Genomic DNA, 19,862 nt, shown 5'->3' with positions numbered 1-19,862 from the left:
TCGTTGTTGTCGAAATTATCGTTCCTTCTTCTTTGAAAAAGTTGATCCACCTTATGAATTCTAGAAAATGAGTGTTTAAAGTGATATCTATATGTTAAGATTAACACATTCTTGATTCTTGACACTTTTCTGTATACGTACACATTTATTTCTTGCTTTAAAGAGAAATGGTGAATATATCTCACGTTACCAAGACAACAACGTATCATTCATTTGATAAAACTGCATACAGTGTGTATGGCTTTATTCTTTGATTCGTCATTTACCTTTTTTTTTTTTTTGCATTTGATTTGGTTTTTCTTTTACTCTGGAGCCTTGTATAGTGTAAATTTCTTATTAACTAAACAAGGTCTGTCTTGAGGAATAGTGAAAAATTCCTCCACAAGACCAGTTGACTCCTCCACGTTCATAATCGACTTGTTCCTCTTGCAGCCGCGGCGTTAACCAACTTTCGAAGTACCTTAAAGGATAATCTGATGTATTTATAGAGAAAACCTTTTCAGAACCTTGATCATTTCACGACGATTCCGTAAAAGGATGCTGAAGAAATACATGTACTCTTGAAACAATGTAAGATTAAAATAAAGAATATACCCTACACTTGTTTTTCATTTATTCATATGCAGTTCCTTGTCTTGGAACGCCTTCTTTAACCTTTACAACATACATCTCTGATAGAAATGATGCAGGGTATGAAATATGACACAGTTTCAAATGTTCAAATTCTGCAATTTAAATTACATTTGAAATTTGAATATAAACTTAGCAAAAAGCATTTGTTTATTCAAATACAGACGTTTACACTCCTTATTTCTTTGGTGAAAATTGTGATATAATAAATATCTGTGTGTACATTAACATGATTATTTTTTTAATTATTCATAAAAAATTAATGTTAAAGCAAAACATACTAAACAAAAGGTATTTACAAAAAATGCAACATAATAATGATAGTAACGATGGTAATGGCGACGATGATGTGAAAAAGTACATAAATAGTAATCACACTGAAATACTAGAGTATACATGTTTAAGACAGTGAATGTTGAACACCAAGAATATATTAGAATGATATTATACGCATGAATTGTAGATCAGCTTGCATTGACCATGTTACCACTATAAAAAGGACGAACGGGAAGGTGTATTTGAGTTGAAAAGGTATGCGATACCTGTCGGCGGAAGTATTATGAACTGCAAATAGTGTACACTCCAAAGTCCACCTGTTCAACCATAGATGAATTGTTGGTTGCGTTTTGCTATGAATCAGAGCTTGCTTTACCATGGAGCTTTTCCATTAACTTTACTTCTAATGTTAATGCTTTTTGGATTATACGAACAACAGCCAGAATGAAACAAACTATTAACTTAAGGAACCAAAATAATAATTATACTTTATAGAATTCGAACGTTATTGCAAAACGAAATATTGGTCTGTTTTTAAGGGGAACTTTATGTATATATCTTAACTAAATAAAACTGTGTGCAGTAAATATTTCTGTTTCAAAATAGTTTTAAATATATCTCTTTAATCATTTTGAAATGCAAAGGATTTTATTCTTGTGAAGAAGGAATTGTTCTCTATTGTTGGCTGCACCAAAATAAGCTGAGACGTGCAGCTTGTGAGAGCTCGCTGTTTGTTTTCTTTGTCTTTGGCGACTCTTACATATGATTCCACATAAACGACTATTTTTCTTTTCATTCTGCATCTTTGCATTTGAGAGACGCTCATGGCCAACACGCTGTCATCATTTGCAGCAACGATACTTTCTTCTTTGTTGACAACATCTACGTTGATATGGAACGTCACCAGGCCTTTAAGGAAATTGTTTTCTTTTGTGATATTAAAGTCTTCTTCAAATAAAATGAGACAGTCTTCAAACCGCAGAGGTGAAAATTCATCTGTTCCGCTTCTAGATTCATCTGCAAATAAATACTTGATGTTATAATTGTAGAGATAGTTACATTTATGCAGGTGACAAAACTGAGTGTGTATATGGTGTGCCTTTTAATTTGTTTTATTTAAAAAAAAAAAAAAAAAACTGTTCTTTATAGGGTACACTTTATATTAGAAGCACATTTATGGGATAGACATTCTAAAGTCGTTAGTTTTCATCGAAAAACTGGTTACATTACTGTGAAAATAAACTATTATTGTTCAACGTCGTCATATAGTCAAAATGTCAATAGTTCCTGTGTTTTTGAGCTAAAACCCTTACAATGCTCGCTGACATTCTTGTTAACAAATTGCTATGTACATGCTTCTAAATAATATAACATTCATATTAGTCTTTTTCATGCTACATTGCCTGATATGATGAAAACGTTAACAAATTAAACCTATGTTGTACAACACAGTAGGAATAGAAATGTTTCTTTTATTTTGACACCTCAATTTCCAAAAAGTACCAAAACTGATTGCTTCACACTCGTGAAAAAGGGTTAAAATAGATATCATCGCTTTGCTGCTTCTAGCCTAAAACTAATTGTGATGGAGAATCCTATGTTAATCTGTTTTGTATTGATGTTCGTCTTCATTAAACTAATCTAATATAGTAATCACATATATCATTTTGAAAAAAAAACCTCAAAAATTTCCAACTAACTCTCCAAAATGTAGTTATTAATAAGTTACTTTTACTGTGTCTAATGTGGGTTTAGGACTGTTTTTATGAGTGTTTTATGGTGCAATGTACAAACATTTACATCAATGGCAAATAACGATTAAATACCATGGAGTATTCTTATATTGACATTCAGCTCCAAACTATACCAGATCTTATGGTGTTGGTAAATCTACTTTGTTAGTATTTTTTCGTTAGAAAATCAGCTGCAAGACTAAAGAGATTTTTTTTTACCTTTTCTGCAATTAAGAAGATTTTCGGACAGAAATTCGCCTACAGCTCGCCCGCACTTCTCACAATTATGGACCAAGCAGTTGCAGGACACCGTGTGTGGGACATACACGACTGGCGGCCCGTCTGTAGGCAGCAGGTACTCATTCTTGTCATCTGCGTTCACATCTGTGGTGGAATACACCTTTGCCTTTGCCACTTCTCTCATCACAGCTGGGGGGCAGTTCAGAATCTTTTTGACACGGCGTCCTACGCCTAATGGTGGACACGTACCTTCGTTGCAGCTGACCCACAAGAAGAGGTCTGGCTTAATTTTTTTCTGAAGATTTTCACAGAATTGGTCGACATGTTTCCTGAAACATGATTTTTGCTATTTGACATTTCTTTCTTTGTGGTAGGCATCACAATGATCTTCATAACCATCGTTACAATCATTGTCATCGCCATTGCACCATTTTTGTAATAGTTTTCTCTGTTGTGGAGTGTAAATGAAGATAAAAGGAAAAGGTAAATTGGAATATGTGAGAACCTATGGCGTTATATATCACGTTTTATAGAAAAATACTTACCCTTTTAGGTGCGCGACATCAACAAGAATACATGTTTTATCCCCTTTTTCCTTGATGATTCTCTCGATACATTTCTGTCTCTGATTTTGAGACTTAAAATCACATTCTTCGTCAACAATGCGGTCTTCCGTTGACTGTTTTTTCAAGTATTGTGAAAGAAATGCATCATTCTTAGAAGAGCTGTCCTTAATAATGAAAATTGTATATCCATCGATAAGACATTTTCTTCCAACGAGAGTGAGCATTCTTGTTTTACCAGTGTTTGGTGTTCCAGCAAGGAACACTGTTCGATGATTCAATAGTTCGATCATATCTTGATCTAGCATTGAACGTTGGTATAAATCTCCTGTTAAGGAAACGGCATCAGCCAGAGTCTTGGGCAGCTTGAAGCCTTCATAGCCTTCTGGAACTTGAAGCGAAGACTGGGTGGATGGACCACACAACCTGAAATAAAAAAAAAAATTACTTTTAGTACAATACAAAATTAAGCACAATAAGTAGGTGAACACGGTATAACAAACACTTGATCAGCTAGATTCTGTCTTAATGACACATTACTTATTCCTTTATATCCCTGAAGTGGTACAGCAGCAGGGTCGGTCTTACGATCATATGAAAAGGTCCCACAGTGGACAGTCGTCACATATTAAAGTCACATATTAAATCCTTTCTTTGCCACAAAGTTTAACGCATTAAACGAAACCTGCCTTTAGGAAAGTGTCATGTCCGACGACATGACTACTCCACACCTCACCCACTTTTTCTTGCTTGACGGCAACCAGCATACGCCAATGGGAATCAGTCAAGCAGATGACTAGGCTACGGAAGAAGTCATTCGTCTTTTGCTGATTGTAAGAGATCTGGGGTGCAGCCACGGTCATGAAAAAATGAGTTATCCTACTTTGTTATGGAAGATTACCGAGTTCCTGGATCCTTCGTGCAGTGTCTTGATGGCTCGTACCAGGCCTTTCTCCACATTAAATGTTCGTAGTACCATTTAAAAAAAAAATCCTTCTTTAATGTAATAAAATGTGGGTAGAGATCCCCATCATGTTTAAGGTATTTTACAATATTAACTCGGCGTTTACACTACAGAAAGTTTTTTATGCATTAGCAAATAATTAAATAAATGGCAGTTGTGAAATAAAATAAGATGAAAGTGACTATTCCTAACTTTTAAATGAAAAAACAATGATCTAACCCATATGCAGCAATATCTAAACGTTATGATACAAGCGTACATGATCGGCATGAGATAATGCACACACAGACAGACTCACACGCATCTATACTAATATCTCCTGTATGGTATGTCAGTTACATAAAAAATGACAAATATTTTATTTTATAGTGCTGTGCTATCTATACTTCATTTTGAAACAGGAAATGACGACAAGTAATGTTCATAAAATGCGCGTTTTAGAGCTGATATATTAATTTATTCAAATATATTAGTCATTAAAAGATTTTTTTAATTGTGCAGATGCATTTCACTTGCACAATGAAGTCTTACCTCGCTACTAAGTCCAGATGAAGTTCTCTACTCATATCAACACCATCTGTATCGCTTGTGGTCCATTTCCAAATCTGTCGTATGTTACTAACAGCTTTGTCATCCAACATTTCGTTCTCGTCTGCGAGATGCTCAGAACACAGACACATCTCAGTGGGGTCAGATAGCCCTTCCGGGCCAAAACACCTGCGCAATTTCTGTTGAAAAAAGGGTAACAGAAGCTTATTGGTGGCCGCACTGTTCAGCATATTGACAAAATATTACTATTTTAATGTAGAGTTAAAATGAATTTTTGTAATTTTATATATATGTAAGGACTATCTTGTGACGTACAACTCGATCTATTAAACTAACTGTTTAAGATAATATTGTAGTCCCTTTAAATGGATAATTGCATCTGATTCTTTTTGGAACATTTCCTAGTGTTTTCTCACCATAATAAATTTAAATGAACAAAGAACATATTAAAACAGGTTCAATTGATAGTTAATAATAAGTTGTAAAATTTATTTCTCCTACTTCAGGACTCTCGAAAATGACAGCTAATCCTGCTACTGTACGTGCTCTAGTACCATAAATGATTGGGTGAAGATTTAAAAAAGAATAAATTCGACTTTAATAGCTTAATCATTTGAAAGACCCTTTTCGGTATAGTTAAAACAATGTTCACATAATTATATTATTACACATATAAGAAAAAAATGACATGATATACCGAAGTCAGGTCATGATCTGTGTTTACAGCCCGTTTAAGCGATGAGATAGTCAATTTGGGTAGCATCACTGTTTTGCAAATTTTAGAAACCTTGCTAAGATCCGGTGAGATACTTCGTATCATTTGATCAGCATAGTTTAGCTGCTTTACAGCTTCAGCAATTTGTGTCAAAATACTTTTATCTGTCGTTTGTTCATCTTTTTTAGTTTTATCTTTCTTATCGCTGACTGCCTTGACCACCCCAATCACCACGCCGTGTTTTCGATGCACAATGAGAAAATCAAAACATTTGGCATCTTCTGGTAGATTGGGCAAGTAGTCTCTGTACTGGAACTGTGTCAGGACAAACATTTGTTCCTGTCCTTGTTCTGCGATTTGTCGTAAACAATTCAGTACATGCTGCATTGCTCGGTCGTGGCTGATGTCGCCTGGGGAGCTCTTCTGAGGGATGTAGACTTCTTCACCAGCCACAGTTTCTTTTTTATACAGAGTTTTATTGAAGTAGATTGGAGGAACAAAATAGAAGGCCTCGTGCATTTTGGGATACATTTGTATGGTTCTTTCTTGAAGCAGCCTATCGCTTCCTTTATTCTGAAAAACAGTTTTTTAAATAGTTTGTTTATAATAACACAAACCTATTAAAGAGAGAGTCAGAAACGTTCTATTGTCTAGACAAAGAGTAATAATAGTGAAAAATAGGCTGTAGAAACTATAAAAAAGAAACTCGGTAGTCTTTCTAGTATCAACAGTAACATTTACAAATATTAAATTTGCAACATTATACATGTATCGGGAAGCTAAGCATAGAATAATGCAACGTTTGACAATTCAGTAATGTGTATTCTGCTCTAGTAGACGTTTGAAACCAATAAATTTTGTCTTTAAACAACAATAATTTGGCCATATCCTTGGCTGTAAGTATCTCTAAGCTTATTACAATGTAATTTTTGAAAGTAAAATTTGCTTACATTATTATCCTTTTTTCTAAGTTCAAACCTTCCCCATTAAATTTCAAATCTGTTGATCACTAAGGTGTATTCAAAAATAGTGTTTCTGCTTTGGCAAAAAAGGCGATTTAAAAGGACCTAAATAAAAGTCAACATTATTTACATTCTAAGAAGGTTTACAAATGAATCGCAGAGTTGCTCAGTGTTTTCTTAATAATTAAGGGACACTTTATTTAATGTTTTTTCTGTTTTTTCTCTTGCAAGACAAAAAGAAAAACATAAAAAACAGGTTTAATAATAATAAGACGACTATCAGTCTAGTCATACACCGCAGTCAGCAAGGTGGGCCAACAAATGGGTAAGTAAGATTGAATAAGTCGAAGAGACATACTATATCTTTCTTCCTTTCAAGTTTCTAAATAGTATACACTTAAAACATGCCTCTTAAGTACTAATATTGTAAATTGATTTGCTTACTATTGGCACAAGTGGCCTGCTTTGCTCTTCTTCCAGCGATGTTGGCGGATTTTTTGACACTCTATCACAGACCAGTAGCTGATTACATATTTTTTGGGAAATAATCTCACTTACTCAGCATTAATATAGGTTTTTTTCTCTGTTTTAGTTTCTTTTTTACAGAATAATTTATGTTACAGATTTTTTAAAACAATTACTGTACATTCTGAATACACAAAAAAATAAGAAAATTTTATTCTGAACGTTCGCCGGTTTGCTATAAATGTTTTTTTTTTTTTTTTTTTTTTTTTACTTGGAATCATGTTTTACATATATTAATAGACTTAACAAAGCATACGCGTCACATCAGTTTTAACACACAGACAGATGCACAGACACGTCTTTAGATATTCATAAGAAATTCTGACCTTCGTCGTTTCAGTAAGAGGAATACAAGAAGAAGTGTTATGGCAAATAAAGTTGATAGTCCCATTGAAAGTCCAATAATCAAAGCTTTACTTTCCTGTTCGTCGACGTTTCTGTGTGTCTCTGTGAAAAGCCAAGAAAATATCATTCCAACAGAGAATTCAAAGATATCATTGTTTCCGTTTTACCTTTCATTTCACTATTAAAAAAGTTTTTAAATTTTTTTTGTCCCTCTCGAACATAACAAAACCAACATTAAAATATTGGTATTTAAACGACACTACAAGTAGGACGATCCACCAGTTAAAACGAACAAATGATACCATTGCCAACTAGATGGATGGATTGTGAACGTGAGAAGGATGTGAACGACATATTAATACAGTAAACAGAAAAAAATAAACAGAGAGCAAGAAGATGAAAGAAAGAACAAGCATGAGGAAGAAAACAGGAGACAAAAGGGTAAATAAAGGCACTAATTATTAATATCTAAAGTATGGATCGAGAGAGGTTCCAAAGTTGTATGCAACGATGTAAACAATTGCCGAGAACTCGTATTAAATCCTGTAGCATTGACATTTACAGAAATATCATGACACAAAACGTTCCAGAAAAAAAACACAAGTAAAATTAAAATTACCGTCAGTCAAAACTAGCTGACAATGTTGAATGTTGAAAGCAGTACTATCAGCCAATTTACAATAATATTCCCCTGTCATGTTAGGATAGGCACGAGGTATCCAGATTGTCAATTTGTTGGTCACTGTACGGTTAAACTCATAACCCGCTGTGTTGAAACATTCCAAGTTATCTTGTACCCACAAACAGTCGAGAACTGTGCACACACACACACAAAGTCATATATGATTAAACAAACATAAACGACATCGTTTCATTTTAGTTCTGAATAGTTCTAGAAGAGTAAGATTGCTAAGGTAAGTTGATCCCCGAAAGTAAATTGGGGAATTTTCGAAAATAAATTCCCGTTTGCTTAGTTACGATGAACTGTTTAGACCCCGTGGATATTATTTTTTTTTTAAATTTCCAAAAGGTATTGTTACTGCTTAACTATTCTAATCCCAGCGTCTAAGACGTATGAACATCTTTATAAATATGGAACAAGACCCTTAATTTTACTATGACAACGACTTAACTCTGTTTTCAAAATACCGCTCCTGGTCAAGATCATATAGTTACACTGTGTTGATTTTCGATTCTAAATCTCATCTCATAGGTAACAAGCAAAGCCTTTATAATTGATATTACCTGGTTTTTCCGTACGGTTTGCATGATGCACAGAGAAATCTGTTCGTTTCAAACGGACGTCCTCCGGAAAAATACAGGTTAGCGAAGTCGGCGCCATACTCTCCACTGCTGGAATCTTGCAAGAAATGTTTCCTACAAAAATGTGCGAACATAGAACAAAATATCAATGAAAAACACATATTTTTTATTTACTAGATTATGCTGTTAAAAGTTGCAGTTAGATATCTACTGATTAAGATGTCCATGTGTACTCTTTTTGCATCCATGTTCATGTTAAGAAATCAAGTAGTCGATAATTTGCGAAATATCTGTATAAATATACTTTGCTATGTCTGAGGCTATAATTTTATAATTTAAATATGAGATATGGGCATACAGTGTACTTCATTTACAATATCTGTACATACGTGTATAAGTTATGTTTACTTTTTTAGTCTATAAGTAATAATTTGCTAAAAACGATTATTTAGTAAATTCAGTAGAACCTATCCAGGAACAGTAGTTTTTTGTTTTGTTTTTGTTTGTTTTTTTTTGGTGGAGAGGGTACCACTCAAGAGGTAGACGAGTAGTGTACATCAAATGTACGCACCTTGAGCTAAAACAGCGGCGATGTGCAGACATGACAACAAAATTGTGAGTCTCATGTTGACATATATTTTCTGAGACCATAGATAAATTTTGCAGAAGACCACGGTCCGTAGCTATGGTTACTGTTCGGTAACTAGTCTGTAAAAAGAGAGAAATCCCATACTGTTAAAAATGAAGAATAATTAATGAACGTATGGATATCATTATTGTCGTGAAAAAGTCTACATTAACGTATGCCGAAATGACAAAAATACATGTGCGATCTGCAGAAATCGTATCAACTAAGAATATTTTCATCTAGAGGAACTGTTAAAGAATAAAAAATAATATAAAATGTCTAGTTTGGATAGTTGTGTGCAATATACTATTTACTACATGTACAAAAAACTATAAACTTGTAGAGAAAGAGCTCTAACTTCACGTTGGCTTACATTCTCACTATTTTCTTAGACTTCAATTGACAACGTAAATATATACATGTACCATGTGAATGTCAGAGATGTTAACATTTTCTGCGTATGGTGATATCTGTAAACGTCAATCTCCAAACAGAATGTGAATATTATTCCAAGTTTGGAACTAGTATCTAGCACTGAGCTCTACCCAACAATAAATAAAGAATAACAAACCCTACCACATCATTAAAAGCACTGAAGCTATAAAAAATTCTCTATGTTAACGGGAAAACACTTTCGGAGAAAATGGGTATGTGTGTATGGGGTGGGAGTGGTGAGGTGGTTGTGTGAGAGACTGTGTGTAGACTTAAAAAAATATGTATTTATGCATTTGAAGTGACCTTCTGTGTTTGTTTTCCTTTTTTTTCCTTGTTTTATCAAAAATGATTCTATTCTTTATTGAGTAGACTTACAGTGTGTGTGGTAAATAGCTCACCTCAATGGACGTTCTTCGTCAATGGAAAATAGCAGGAAATAAAATCTTAGAGCTAGCCCTTCATTATTCAACCTATCTCTGATACACATATTTTGTGAATAAACTTGAGAGATTTTTTTTGTCTTTTCTTGAAGTTTGTCTTCCTGTTAAGCATATTTTTCCTATCTATATATTCTTATCGTGTTTTAGAATGAATTGGTGCATCACGAACATAGACCTGTAACCCTTCTATATACAAGTAGATATCCAAAGACATTTTTTAGTCTTTATTGCCGCCAAAACAACATTTATAAGGTAGTTAACCGAAGTTTTCCACCATTAAGGCTTGAGTGAGCACGTCACAAAATGGCAGACTGCATTTCCTTGTTTGAGGATAACGCCCTCTTACCACAATAAACTTACTGGCCTCTACCTCTGATATGTACAAAAGACACTTACCTGTTACAGGTGACTGACAAACCCGGCCACCGTTACATAACTGTCATATTCGTCCATAGTAAAAGCTGTTTATGATGAACAAACTGGACGAGGCAAAGGTAAGACAACACCTACAGATATGTTTCTGCCTGTCCTTTACCTCAGGTGATAAATAATATTCCGTTTATGAGATAACGTTTTCTGGGGAGCAGTTGTTCACTCCTTGACCTGTAAGTGTCAGCGCAACTACACGTTTGTGGTGACAAAAAACAACCTTATCTATACTTAACAAAACAGACCAGCTCAGAAAAGAGAAGAAAACCCTAATATACAACTCGTGGAATTCATGATACTTTAATATTGTACATTCTAACGACGTAAAGAAGTTCTGAGCACTGCAGTTGTTTTACAAATCATTATGGTCTATTGATTGTCTACATAAGCAGGAAATTCCTACACAATTTTGTTCATGTCTTGGGCAATATGGATGCCACATATTTCACAAGTCCGACTGCTAGTACATAAACAAGCAGATGTCTGGAGCAATTCTTCCACCTCTTCCTCCCGCTATTTTACTCAATTAATGGTATTAGTTTATTAAATAAGAGATCGCTTTATTTATCTGTTGTGTGTTTAAAAGTTTTGTAACTGGCTTAAGCTAGAATGAGTCCTGTCCAGTCATTTATCATTCGACGTCTGTGCATAAATGTAGAAAACAGGTTAAGTGACTCATTGAGTTGCTATCGTGTTAAACCTAATCTTAGAGATGATGTTTATCATGTGTCTTTACACGATACTGAGTGTGCCTGAATGTACAATACATGTAAAGTGTACACGCTCGCACGCGAGTGCACGTTCAGATGCGTCTCTGTGCTTGATCTTTTTCTCTCATTGTGAACATCTGGTTCTATAACCCTACAGCCTTTCTATATGTATAACTAAAAGGTAGTCGCCTATCTTGAGCATCATTAGTCATTGTTATTATGAGGCAATATCACACAATGCGCACATGTTCTATATACAGTTAAAAATGCATACAGCAATCAAGAACGATATTAAAAAGTATTACAGATATACAAATTTACATGAAACATAAAAACATTTTCTTAATCAACCTTTCATATTTCAACATAAAGTCAGTGACCATGTTAAAAAATTCACACATTTTTAATGGTTTCTGGAATATTTCTTATCCCCTAAAATGCAATGTCTATATGTGGACAGCATGAAGGATAGACTTTGCTTGTAATCGGAAGGAAGAAGATCGAGACAACCCAGACATTCGGTGTTGACACCATCCCATATTGCCTTCAACTATTCTTTGTCAAAACATTTGGAATTGCTTATGAAGTTGTTATGGTCTACTGTCTACATAAACGGGAAAGCCCGATTCGCAAAGCTCTATGTCTTGAGCAATGTCTATGACAGAGGTTCCCAACTCTCAAACTCGTCATTGTTAAGACAATTTTTTTATTTTTATTAAACAATACATACACAAAAAACTATCGCAGATAACAATTTACATAAATAGATCAACAAACATATCCCTGACAATGTACACAAATCTTTTCTTCCACCTCATCATACCCTGCTATAGGAAAGGAGCAGCTGACAATAGAAGCAGCATAGGTTGTAGTGGTTTAGTTAGACAATTTTTGTCTACCCCTCTCTCCAGTAGTGTGGATTTTTCTGTCTTGTCTGTGTGTCTATCCTATATCCATCTGCTGTCGGTCAGAATATATCTCTCTTTGTTTGTATGAGGTATACTCAAAGTTCTAGTCATTTATGAGTAGACTTTCTGCGGGCTATCAATAGATTAGGTCAAGTGACTAATCTTGTAATTGTATTTAGCATGATATGCTTAAATGTTGGAGGTGATGTTGATCATGCATTCTTACAGCATAAGTGCAGTGCGAGTGCGTTGCTGCACGTGAGCAGGTGTGCAATGTGTATGTGTGTCAGACATGTCTGTGTTTGTTGTATTTCTCTATATGTACAACCATGTGTCCTTTAGGATGAGTGACTTTGCACGCATGGTTGCACTCTCCTCCTATTCAACTATCACAGACAAAGACACGCACAGCTCACAATGTCACACTGTTATATCTTCACTGTAATTTGTTTAGACCATAACAACTTTTCTATCATTCTTCCTGCTTAGTCTCATCGCATCCAGTGTTTAGTAAGTTTTTTTATGCTTCATCCTCAGGTGCGCATCATTACTACTGGCAGAAACTGTACAGGTGGTGTGAGGGTATAAAAGAAGCAACAAGTTTATTTGTTACAATCACATTATGTTTGTTTTCCTACGTGTCTCTCGGCTTAAAATATTTAAAAAATAATCTCACCCGTCACAGATGACTGACACTAACACCAAACATCCATTCAGGCTCCTGCTTTCTTCATATGCTGACAGGATATTGTTACTTGTATAGAGAGACAACAAAGGAAAGGAGAAGTCACTACCATGGTTTTTAATTTCAGTTTTTCGGTCTGGAGTATATTTTTCTGCTGCTCATGAGCATGAATCATTTACCGGTAGTGTGTACAACTCGTTAAGATGAACTAGTAGGACGGTTAAGGCCACCTAAACATTAAATAAAAACCATCTACAGCAGGTCTCAAACTCAATTTACCCGGGGGCCACTGGAGGCAGAGTCAGGATGAGGCTGGGCCGCAACAGTGTTTGGATTCAATATTTGCTCAACATTCAAAACAATGATAATAATATTGAATGTGCATTTAAGTGTTTATTGTCAAAGTAGGAAAAAAACCTCAATTTTTAAGAACTTACTTTAAAGTAAGATATATCTAATTTTTTCAATTTAAACAATTTTTTATCATCTACCTGCGATGTACGTGTTGAACAAGATGTGACTAGTTTTAGTCCCTTAGACATTGTTTTTGTACATCTGTACACAGTTCTTGTCAGTAACAAACGGTAATGATTGTCGATTCCTTAATTTTATTTGTACAAGATACATTTATGTGTATATTTACACATTCTGCTTCACACAACAGACATCTACTCTCTCTTGCCTCCCTCCCTCATGCATGTATACATATCTACACACACAACCACAGCATTCACCGCTATTCACACGCATTATTATGTACAGTGTCAGTGAGCTTAGTATACAAGTAGCCTCCTCTTGACATCAACGTGTTAAACAATTACTATCTAGTCACACACAACACAGACATACTCTGAACACGTGACAAACAGTTGTTGTTTATTGTGATTTAAAGTGATATTTGTGTTCCTGATACTTCATACAATACTTTGACAGGAATTGGAAACTTGTGATGTTTGTGTGTGACGGTAACTATGGTAACACTCATGTCTGTCACAGGTCACCATACTTCCACACTGTGTGTGACAAGCTGCTGACACAAGTTCCTCATCTCCATCTTTGGGCGGCAGGTTGTTACCATCATCATCATCAACATCAACACCAACATCAACATGTGGCAAACAAACCAACAAGAGCTATTGCTGTTTACGAACTTTGTTCATTGAAGAATAAGTGTCCAAACAAATTCTTCAATCTACACAATTGAAGAACATAACAAATTGTAGTGAACTCATCCAGTGGATGTGATGCGCTCTGTTGACGGACTTCACTACAACACAATCACCACAAACATCTCAGGCAGCCATGGGACCTCCATTGCCCTCCTGCATGAACTAGTGTGAGAGCTAAGTAACGGCTTTCATCCGTTTAAAGAAGCAGTGTGTGAAATAGCAAGGGTGAGGACTGGGTGCAGCAGGCAAAGTGACTAGCGATGTCATTCCCATTGCCCCAGCTGCCATGTGACCTGTATAATGTAGATTAAAATTAAAATTCAAAGTGTAAGGTCGTGAGGAGGGTTGTAGGGGAAGGTGTGTTGTGTATGGCAATTGGTCAAGGGAGGCTACTTCATAAGAAACTGTGGTGCTCAGGGTAGCGGAGTACATCCCATTGTACGCTAGCATTTCTTGCGTCAAATGTCTTCTTTCAGTGTCCCGACCCACAGACCATAGAGTAAGTCAGGTAACGTTCGTACCTGTAAGAAAGATTACGTCACAGAATAAAAACAAAGTTTAAAGAATGAGAAGAAATTCTTTTGTTTGTTCTGTGAGTCGTAGGCAATGGCATCACTAGCAGCACTACAGTCATTATAGGGGTGCAAACAGGTAGGACTATAGTTGGTAGTATTGGTGTCAGTAGTAACACTGTAACAGAGAGAATAACAGAGGGCATTGGTGTTGTACACCGATCCAGTAACTACGTCTTGAACTATGGCTGCATCATGGGAAGACAGCTAGCTCTGTTCACAGATGCCACATTCAGAGAAAGAACAGGGTGCCCAAGACGAGAGGTGAACCCAGGACAGCCAACCGTCACAGACGCTAACCTTTGTGTCACAGAATCGCTCTGCCAGAAAATTTTTCCAGCCTTTAAAACACCGGTTTCGCCTCGAAGTTGTTTGTACCACCTCAATAGTCGCATCTACTAGCTGCTGCTGACACGTCACGATGTTCACGCTCTCAGCACTTGTCAATATGGCGGGACGACCCTCGATAAGGGTTTGAATTTCAGTTGTGCTTGCACCGTGAGCTTTCCTCCTTCTTTTTCTCTCTCACTGTGTGTGGTGATCATTTAATCAGACTGATCTGCCAACAATTACTGGTAATGTGTGTGTGGTTTGCCTCTGTTTGCATGTAAAAAAATAAACAGAAATACGGGGACTCTTCCAGAAAGGACGTGTACGTGTAGTTGTTTAAGCAAGACAAACAGATGTAGGTTGTCCTTCATCGTTTCATTTCGTCACAGTTGCATCCTTCAGGAGTTTCATGAGTCATCATGTTAACCATTGCTATAGCAAACCTCAAAGACATACAATGGAAAAGTTTTGTTGAGTCGCCACAAGTCCAGCAGGCCGCCACGTGGTTTGTGAGGCCAGTCCCCTCGTGTTTGTGGGACTATAAATGCTTTGGTGGTCATTGAAAAAATCGCTGTGATTATCCCTCTCAACCAAGAATCACCCTACAGACAGTTGTTCCCCACGTTCACTTCGCTTGCAGTACTTGCATAAAGGCAAGAAAACTTCTGAGAAAACAGACAGTCGAAGCCTTCATGATGGTCTTCATCTGGGTAGTAAGACCTTTGTTTCTCACCCTCTGTCTCGCCCCAAGTTTTTCATCACCTTCGTAATAACAGTGGCAGGTAATATCCCTGAATGTATTGTTTCTAGACATTAGGACAGTGATACTTTCTCATGTTGTGAAGGTAACAGTCCGTCATTGCTTTGGAACATAACCTTGTAGTAGACATGGTAATCTTTAAAATTCAGTTCTGTCATATTGCAAAGTGTATTGTTCACACATACAGCACACAGACGATCGGCCCAATTGTATAGGACTAGTCCAATATTGGATAAGATGGGCCCATCATTGGTGCCAAGATCGACCAAGACTTAGAACTCAGGTTTGGCTAAGGGTGGCCGATCTAGTCATCTTCGCATCTTGGTACTACATTGTAAGCCAAGAAAGAGTCAATATCATGGTACCAAGGCAACAAGTGAGCACATGCCTAGGCCAATTTGGTGTGTTTGTGGGTCTTCTCCTCTGTCAAGGACTATGGCTAATAATTAGTAAGATGTTGTATTGAAGCATGAATAAAGTGATCTGACTAGTTTTGTAGCACCAATTGTTACATAATGAATTTAAGAACTGAGTTGAAAGCGACAGAGGGACACTGTTGGTCAGATCCTGCTAAAATGGATGAATGGGCTTGGATGAACAAAAACTCTCCAAACACAAGTTCTCCGAACAAATAAGCATTGTATCTAACTTTTGGTATACGTTGGCGCCTGAGGGGTTTTACTAATAACTAAGACATGGCATAACTGCGGCTGTTGTGACTAGTTGATACGCTAAGGAAAGTGCTCAGTGACTCATAAGTGATCTGTAAGGTCGTTACACTACAAACCGGGTACATCCGGGTGCCGTCTGTAGACCCCAATGTCACACACAACCAAAACGTCAGCTGTTGTAGCTATTGGTACAAGCCGAACAGGACTCCTCCACCTCATCGGCGACCGTTCAAAACAAGTGATCAGCATCCTCCCCCTGGACAATCAGAAAACACCGGCGACAGCTGACGTCCAATTACTGGCAGAGCACGTGGTGGTCAAAGGCCAGGCGACATTGTCAGCAAAACATAAAGGTACAGGACAAGGCCCACTCCCTGCAATCCGACGGAGGGTGGGGTGCCAAACGAGTATGTGTCGACAGAGGGGGTTCACGTGAACGGAAAGTGCAAGTATTCGATCCATCTATTTGTCTTGCCTATGGTCCATCAATGCATAAAAGTGCAGCTCAAACCTAATGACGGGTCTACCTATAATCACCAGTACATACTATGCAGTGTAAGTGTGCACAGCGCATCACACACACACAACACACACACACATATCACAAACACACACACACATTCAAGACAACACCTTCACACACAGACAGATCATTTCACACAAGCAAATGAAAGTTGAATGTGTGACAACGAGTGCTTGAGACGATTATTGAGAGATGAATGACTGATGCTGAGGAGGAAGTAAAAGAAAGGTGAGAGCATCTCTCCATCAACAGCAGGCAGAATGTGGACACCAAAAAGATACAAGATCAGATTTCCTGCAGGACAGCGGCTGCCTTCACCTTTGAACTTTGACCACATGCATGGAATGTAATGCTAAGTTGCTTCTAGTTATCCTGCGATAGGTTTAGTGTACTTCTCTACCATCATTTGACCATCGTTGTCGTCTGTTGTACTTCATGTCACCCCGTGTTTGTGCTGAGTCTTTATACACCTGTGGTGATGATGATGACGACGACGACGACGACGACGACGACGACGATGAAGAAGAAGAAGAAGAAGAGATCATGATGATGATGATGATGATGATGATGAGAGACGATGTCGATGATGATGATGATGATGATGATGACGACGACGACGACGACGATGTCGATGATGATGATTATAATTTGGTCCTTGAGAGCAATAGAATGTTAGGTGTCATTTATGTGTCCGTACGTTCAGGGTGTAAAAGTCGCGGGTGTGTGCGTTGTGTGTGATCGTTGCAGGTGTATCCGGGAGAGAGTGTACTGACCGTGACCGACATGTCACGGTGACTGACTGTAATAATACATTACAGAACAGAAGTGTTTGACAAACTCAAACACCAAACTATCAATCTCGAGTCAGTCATCACACTAGAGCAGAACGTGCTTGATGTCTCGGCAGGCACTCGCGCACGGCCCAGAGTCCATCACGTGCGTCACGTGATATTAAGCATGAACCCCTTTCCAAACGATCGTAGTTTGGGCTACAGTCAAAAACTACAACAAAAAAAAAATGCTGGCAAGTTAATCAAACTGGAATTCTTTCGTTTTATGGAAGTTGACAGGTTAGGCACAGAACTATCTCCCAAAGGTCACTGAACACTATCGTGGACTCCTCCCCTGTGGGTTCATGCAGGTGGGACATGGAGAACAGGTTTTACAGAGGTTTGTTGGGACAACCTATTGGGTCTTGTGATTTAAATTAAAAAGGCTATCAAGCCAAAATCACTGAATTTTTTCCGCAGTGTCACCTGCCGCAGATGTCAGGAAATCCGGAGAGGGGCGGGGGGAAGGAACGGGGAAGAAGGGGGACTTGTCACCTTGAAATGTGATGAGCAAGCGAGCAGGAGCCGCGCTCATCTAAACATTCGATTTCAAAGTATTTCGGAACCGCGGACCCAACTTTACTTAAGTAAAAAATATGGCGGACACGCAATGACTAAAAATCAGTATGTAATGATTTCAAATCATTAATTGCCAATGCATTTGTTTCATTACAATTCAAAACTAAATGTCCTTTGTGACAGTAGTATAGCAATAAAGTTGATATACAAACTACCTCGTTCTTTGTAATTAAATGGCAATGCAAAGAATGCATCCTTTAAACATCAACTTTGATCGAAATATAAGGGAATGTCAGCCAGCGGACCAACCTGACTTAATACAAAGGATTAAAACAACGACGACACATCGTTGTAATTATAAAAGTTTAAGACCCACGTGACTAACACACAGTGTCTTCTTCACAAAACTTGTTCCTAACGTTTTTATTTATAGCACATGTAGACGGTCACAAAACGACGCCCGGAACAAAATGACGTCAAACTGAAACCCGCATCATCACGACGTTACACTACGTCACGCCTCCAACAGGTTCAAGGATAACAAAGAAAATCGTGTCACATGGACGAAACAAGAATACAATTGATCACGTCGAGGTTCTATTCATATTCTTTCTTCACGGAAATAAACTTCGGCACGTAGAAAGTCAGCGGGGCAGTATCCACAGTTATTACATTTGTGAAATTGCCAAGCTCCCTGAATGAACTTAAGAGTTGAACGTAGCGGTTTTTTCCCGTGTCCTCTATCACACATATGCAAGACATAAGAAGGTGCATGAGAGAATAGTATCAATATGTTTGTGCTTCTTTCATTTACGGTAGGAAGAAAAAAATAATAAACATACAAAAAATCTCCATAAAACCTACAAACACAACACACCAAAACCCCACAAGTACCTTATTTGCTGGAGCGTCGGTGTTTGGATAATGTGTAATGTAGATCGTGCCCTAGCGCGTGTGGTGTGTTTAGGTCATATCAGTGTCTACTCATCACCTGGTCTGGAGAAGACGATGCAATACATACGACGTATGTGAGTGAATCTTGTCACGTCTGCCAGTGCACTTTGACTCACGTGGTGGTGGGTGTCGGGCCATGTTAACTTGTCTAACTGCCTGGCTGCTGCTGACCATCAAAAGAACTTGTTGAAACGACAAGTCCATGCATCTGTGTGGTATGTGAGTGAATTCTTGTCTGCGCTGCCATAATGCACGTGGTGGTGGGATGTCGTCCTGTGTAATGTTGACACAACGTTGCTCGCTACTGACCTCAAGACTTGTTGACAGAAGGTCATGCACCTGTACAAGTACCAGCAGTTCATTTTAAAAATGACATGAAGTATTATGTAAGTTGTGATGAACGGATCCGAATGAATAATTAAATATCTACGTACATACAAACTCGGTTTGTCCTGCAATGTTCAATTATTTTAACATGGCTCCTACTCGGTGATAAAATGTAAATATAAATAAAAGAGAGTAACAAATAACGAT

The 19,862-nt window shown here is 37.3% G+C and overlaps 1 protein-coding gene across 1 annotated transcript; it reads right to left on the bottom strand.

The window, feature by feature from the left end:
• Positions 1-598: 598 nt before the first annotated feature.
• Positions 599-10,857, bottom strand: LOC112576308. Its single transcript, XM_025258664.1, has 11 exons — positions 10,665-10,857; positions 9,337-9,473; positions 8,748-8,879; positions 8,122-8,316; positions 7,484-7,604; positions 7,077-7,137; positions 5,653-6,243; positions 4,938-5,134; positions 3,425-3,868; positions 2,859-3,208; positions 599-1,923 (listed from the first exon to the last, which is right to left on the bottom strand). The coding sequence occupies exons 2-11, from the start codon at positions 9,389-9,391 to the stop codon at positions 1,529-1,531; spliced, it is 2,541 nt and encodes an 846-aa protein (XP_025114449.1). The 5' UTR covers positions 9,392-9,473; positions 10,665-10,857; the 3' UTR covers positions 599-1,528.
• Between the last annotated feature and the right edge of the window lie 9,005 nt (positions 10,858-19,862).

The sequence above is a fragment of the Pomacea canaliculata genome, linkage group LG11 (genome assembly GCF_003073045.1).
Source record: "Pomacea canaliculata isolate SZHN2017 linkage group LG11, ASM307304v1, whole genome shotgun sequence".
NCBI classification, from domain to species: Eukaryota; Metazoa; Mollusca; class Gastropoda; order Architaenioglossa; family Ampullariidae; genus Pomacea; species Pomacea canaliculata.
The sequence above is the reverse complement of the archived record's forward strand: the minus strand, read 5'-3'. Positions and strand labels throughout refer to the sequence as shown.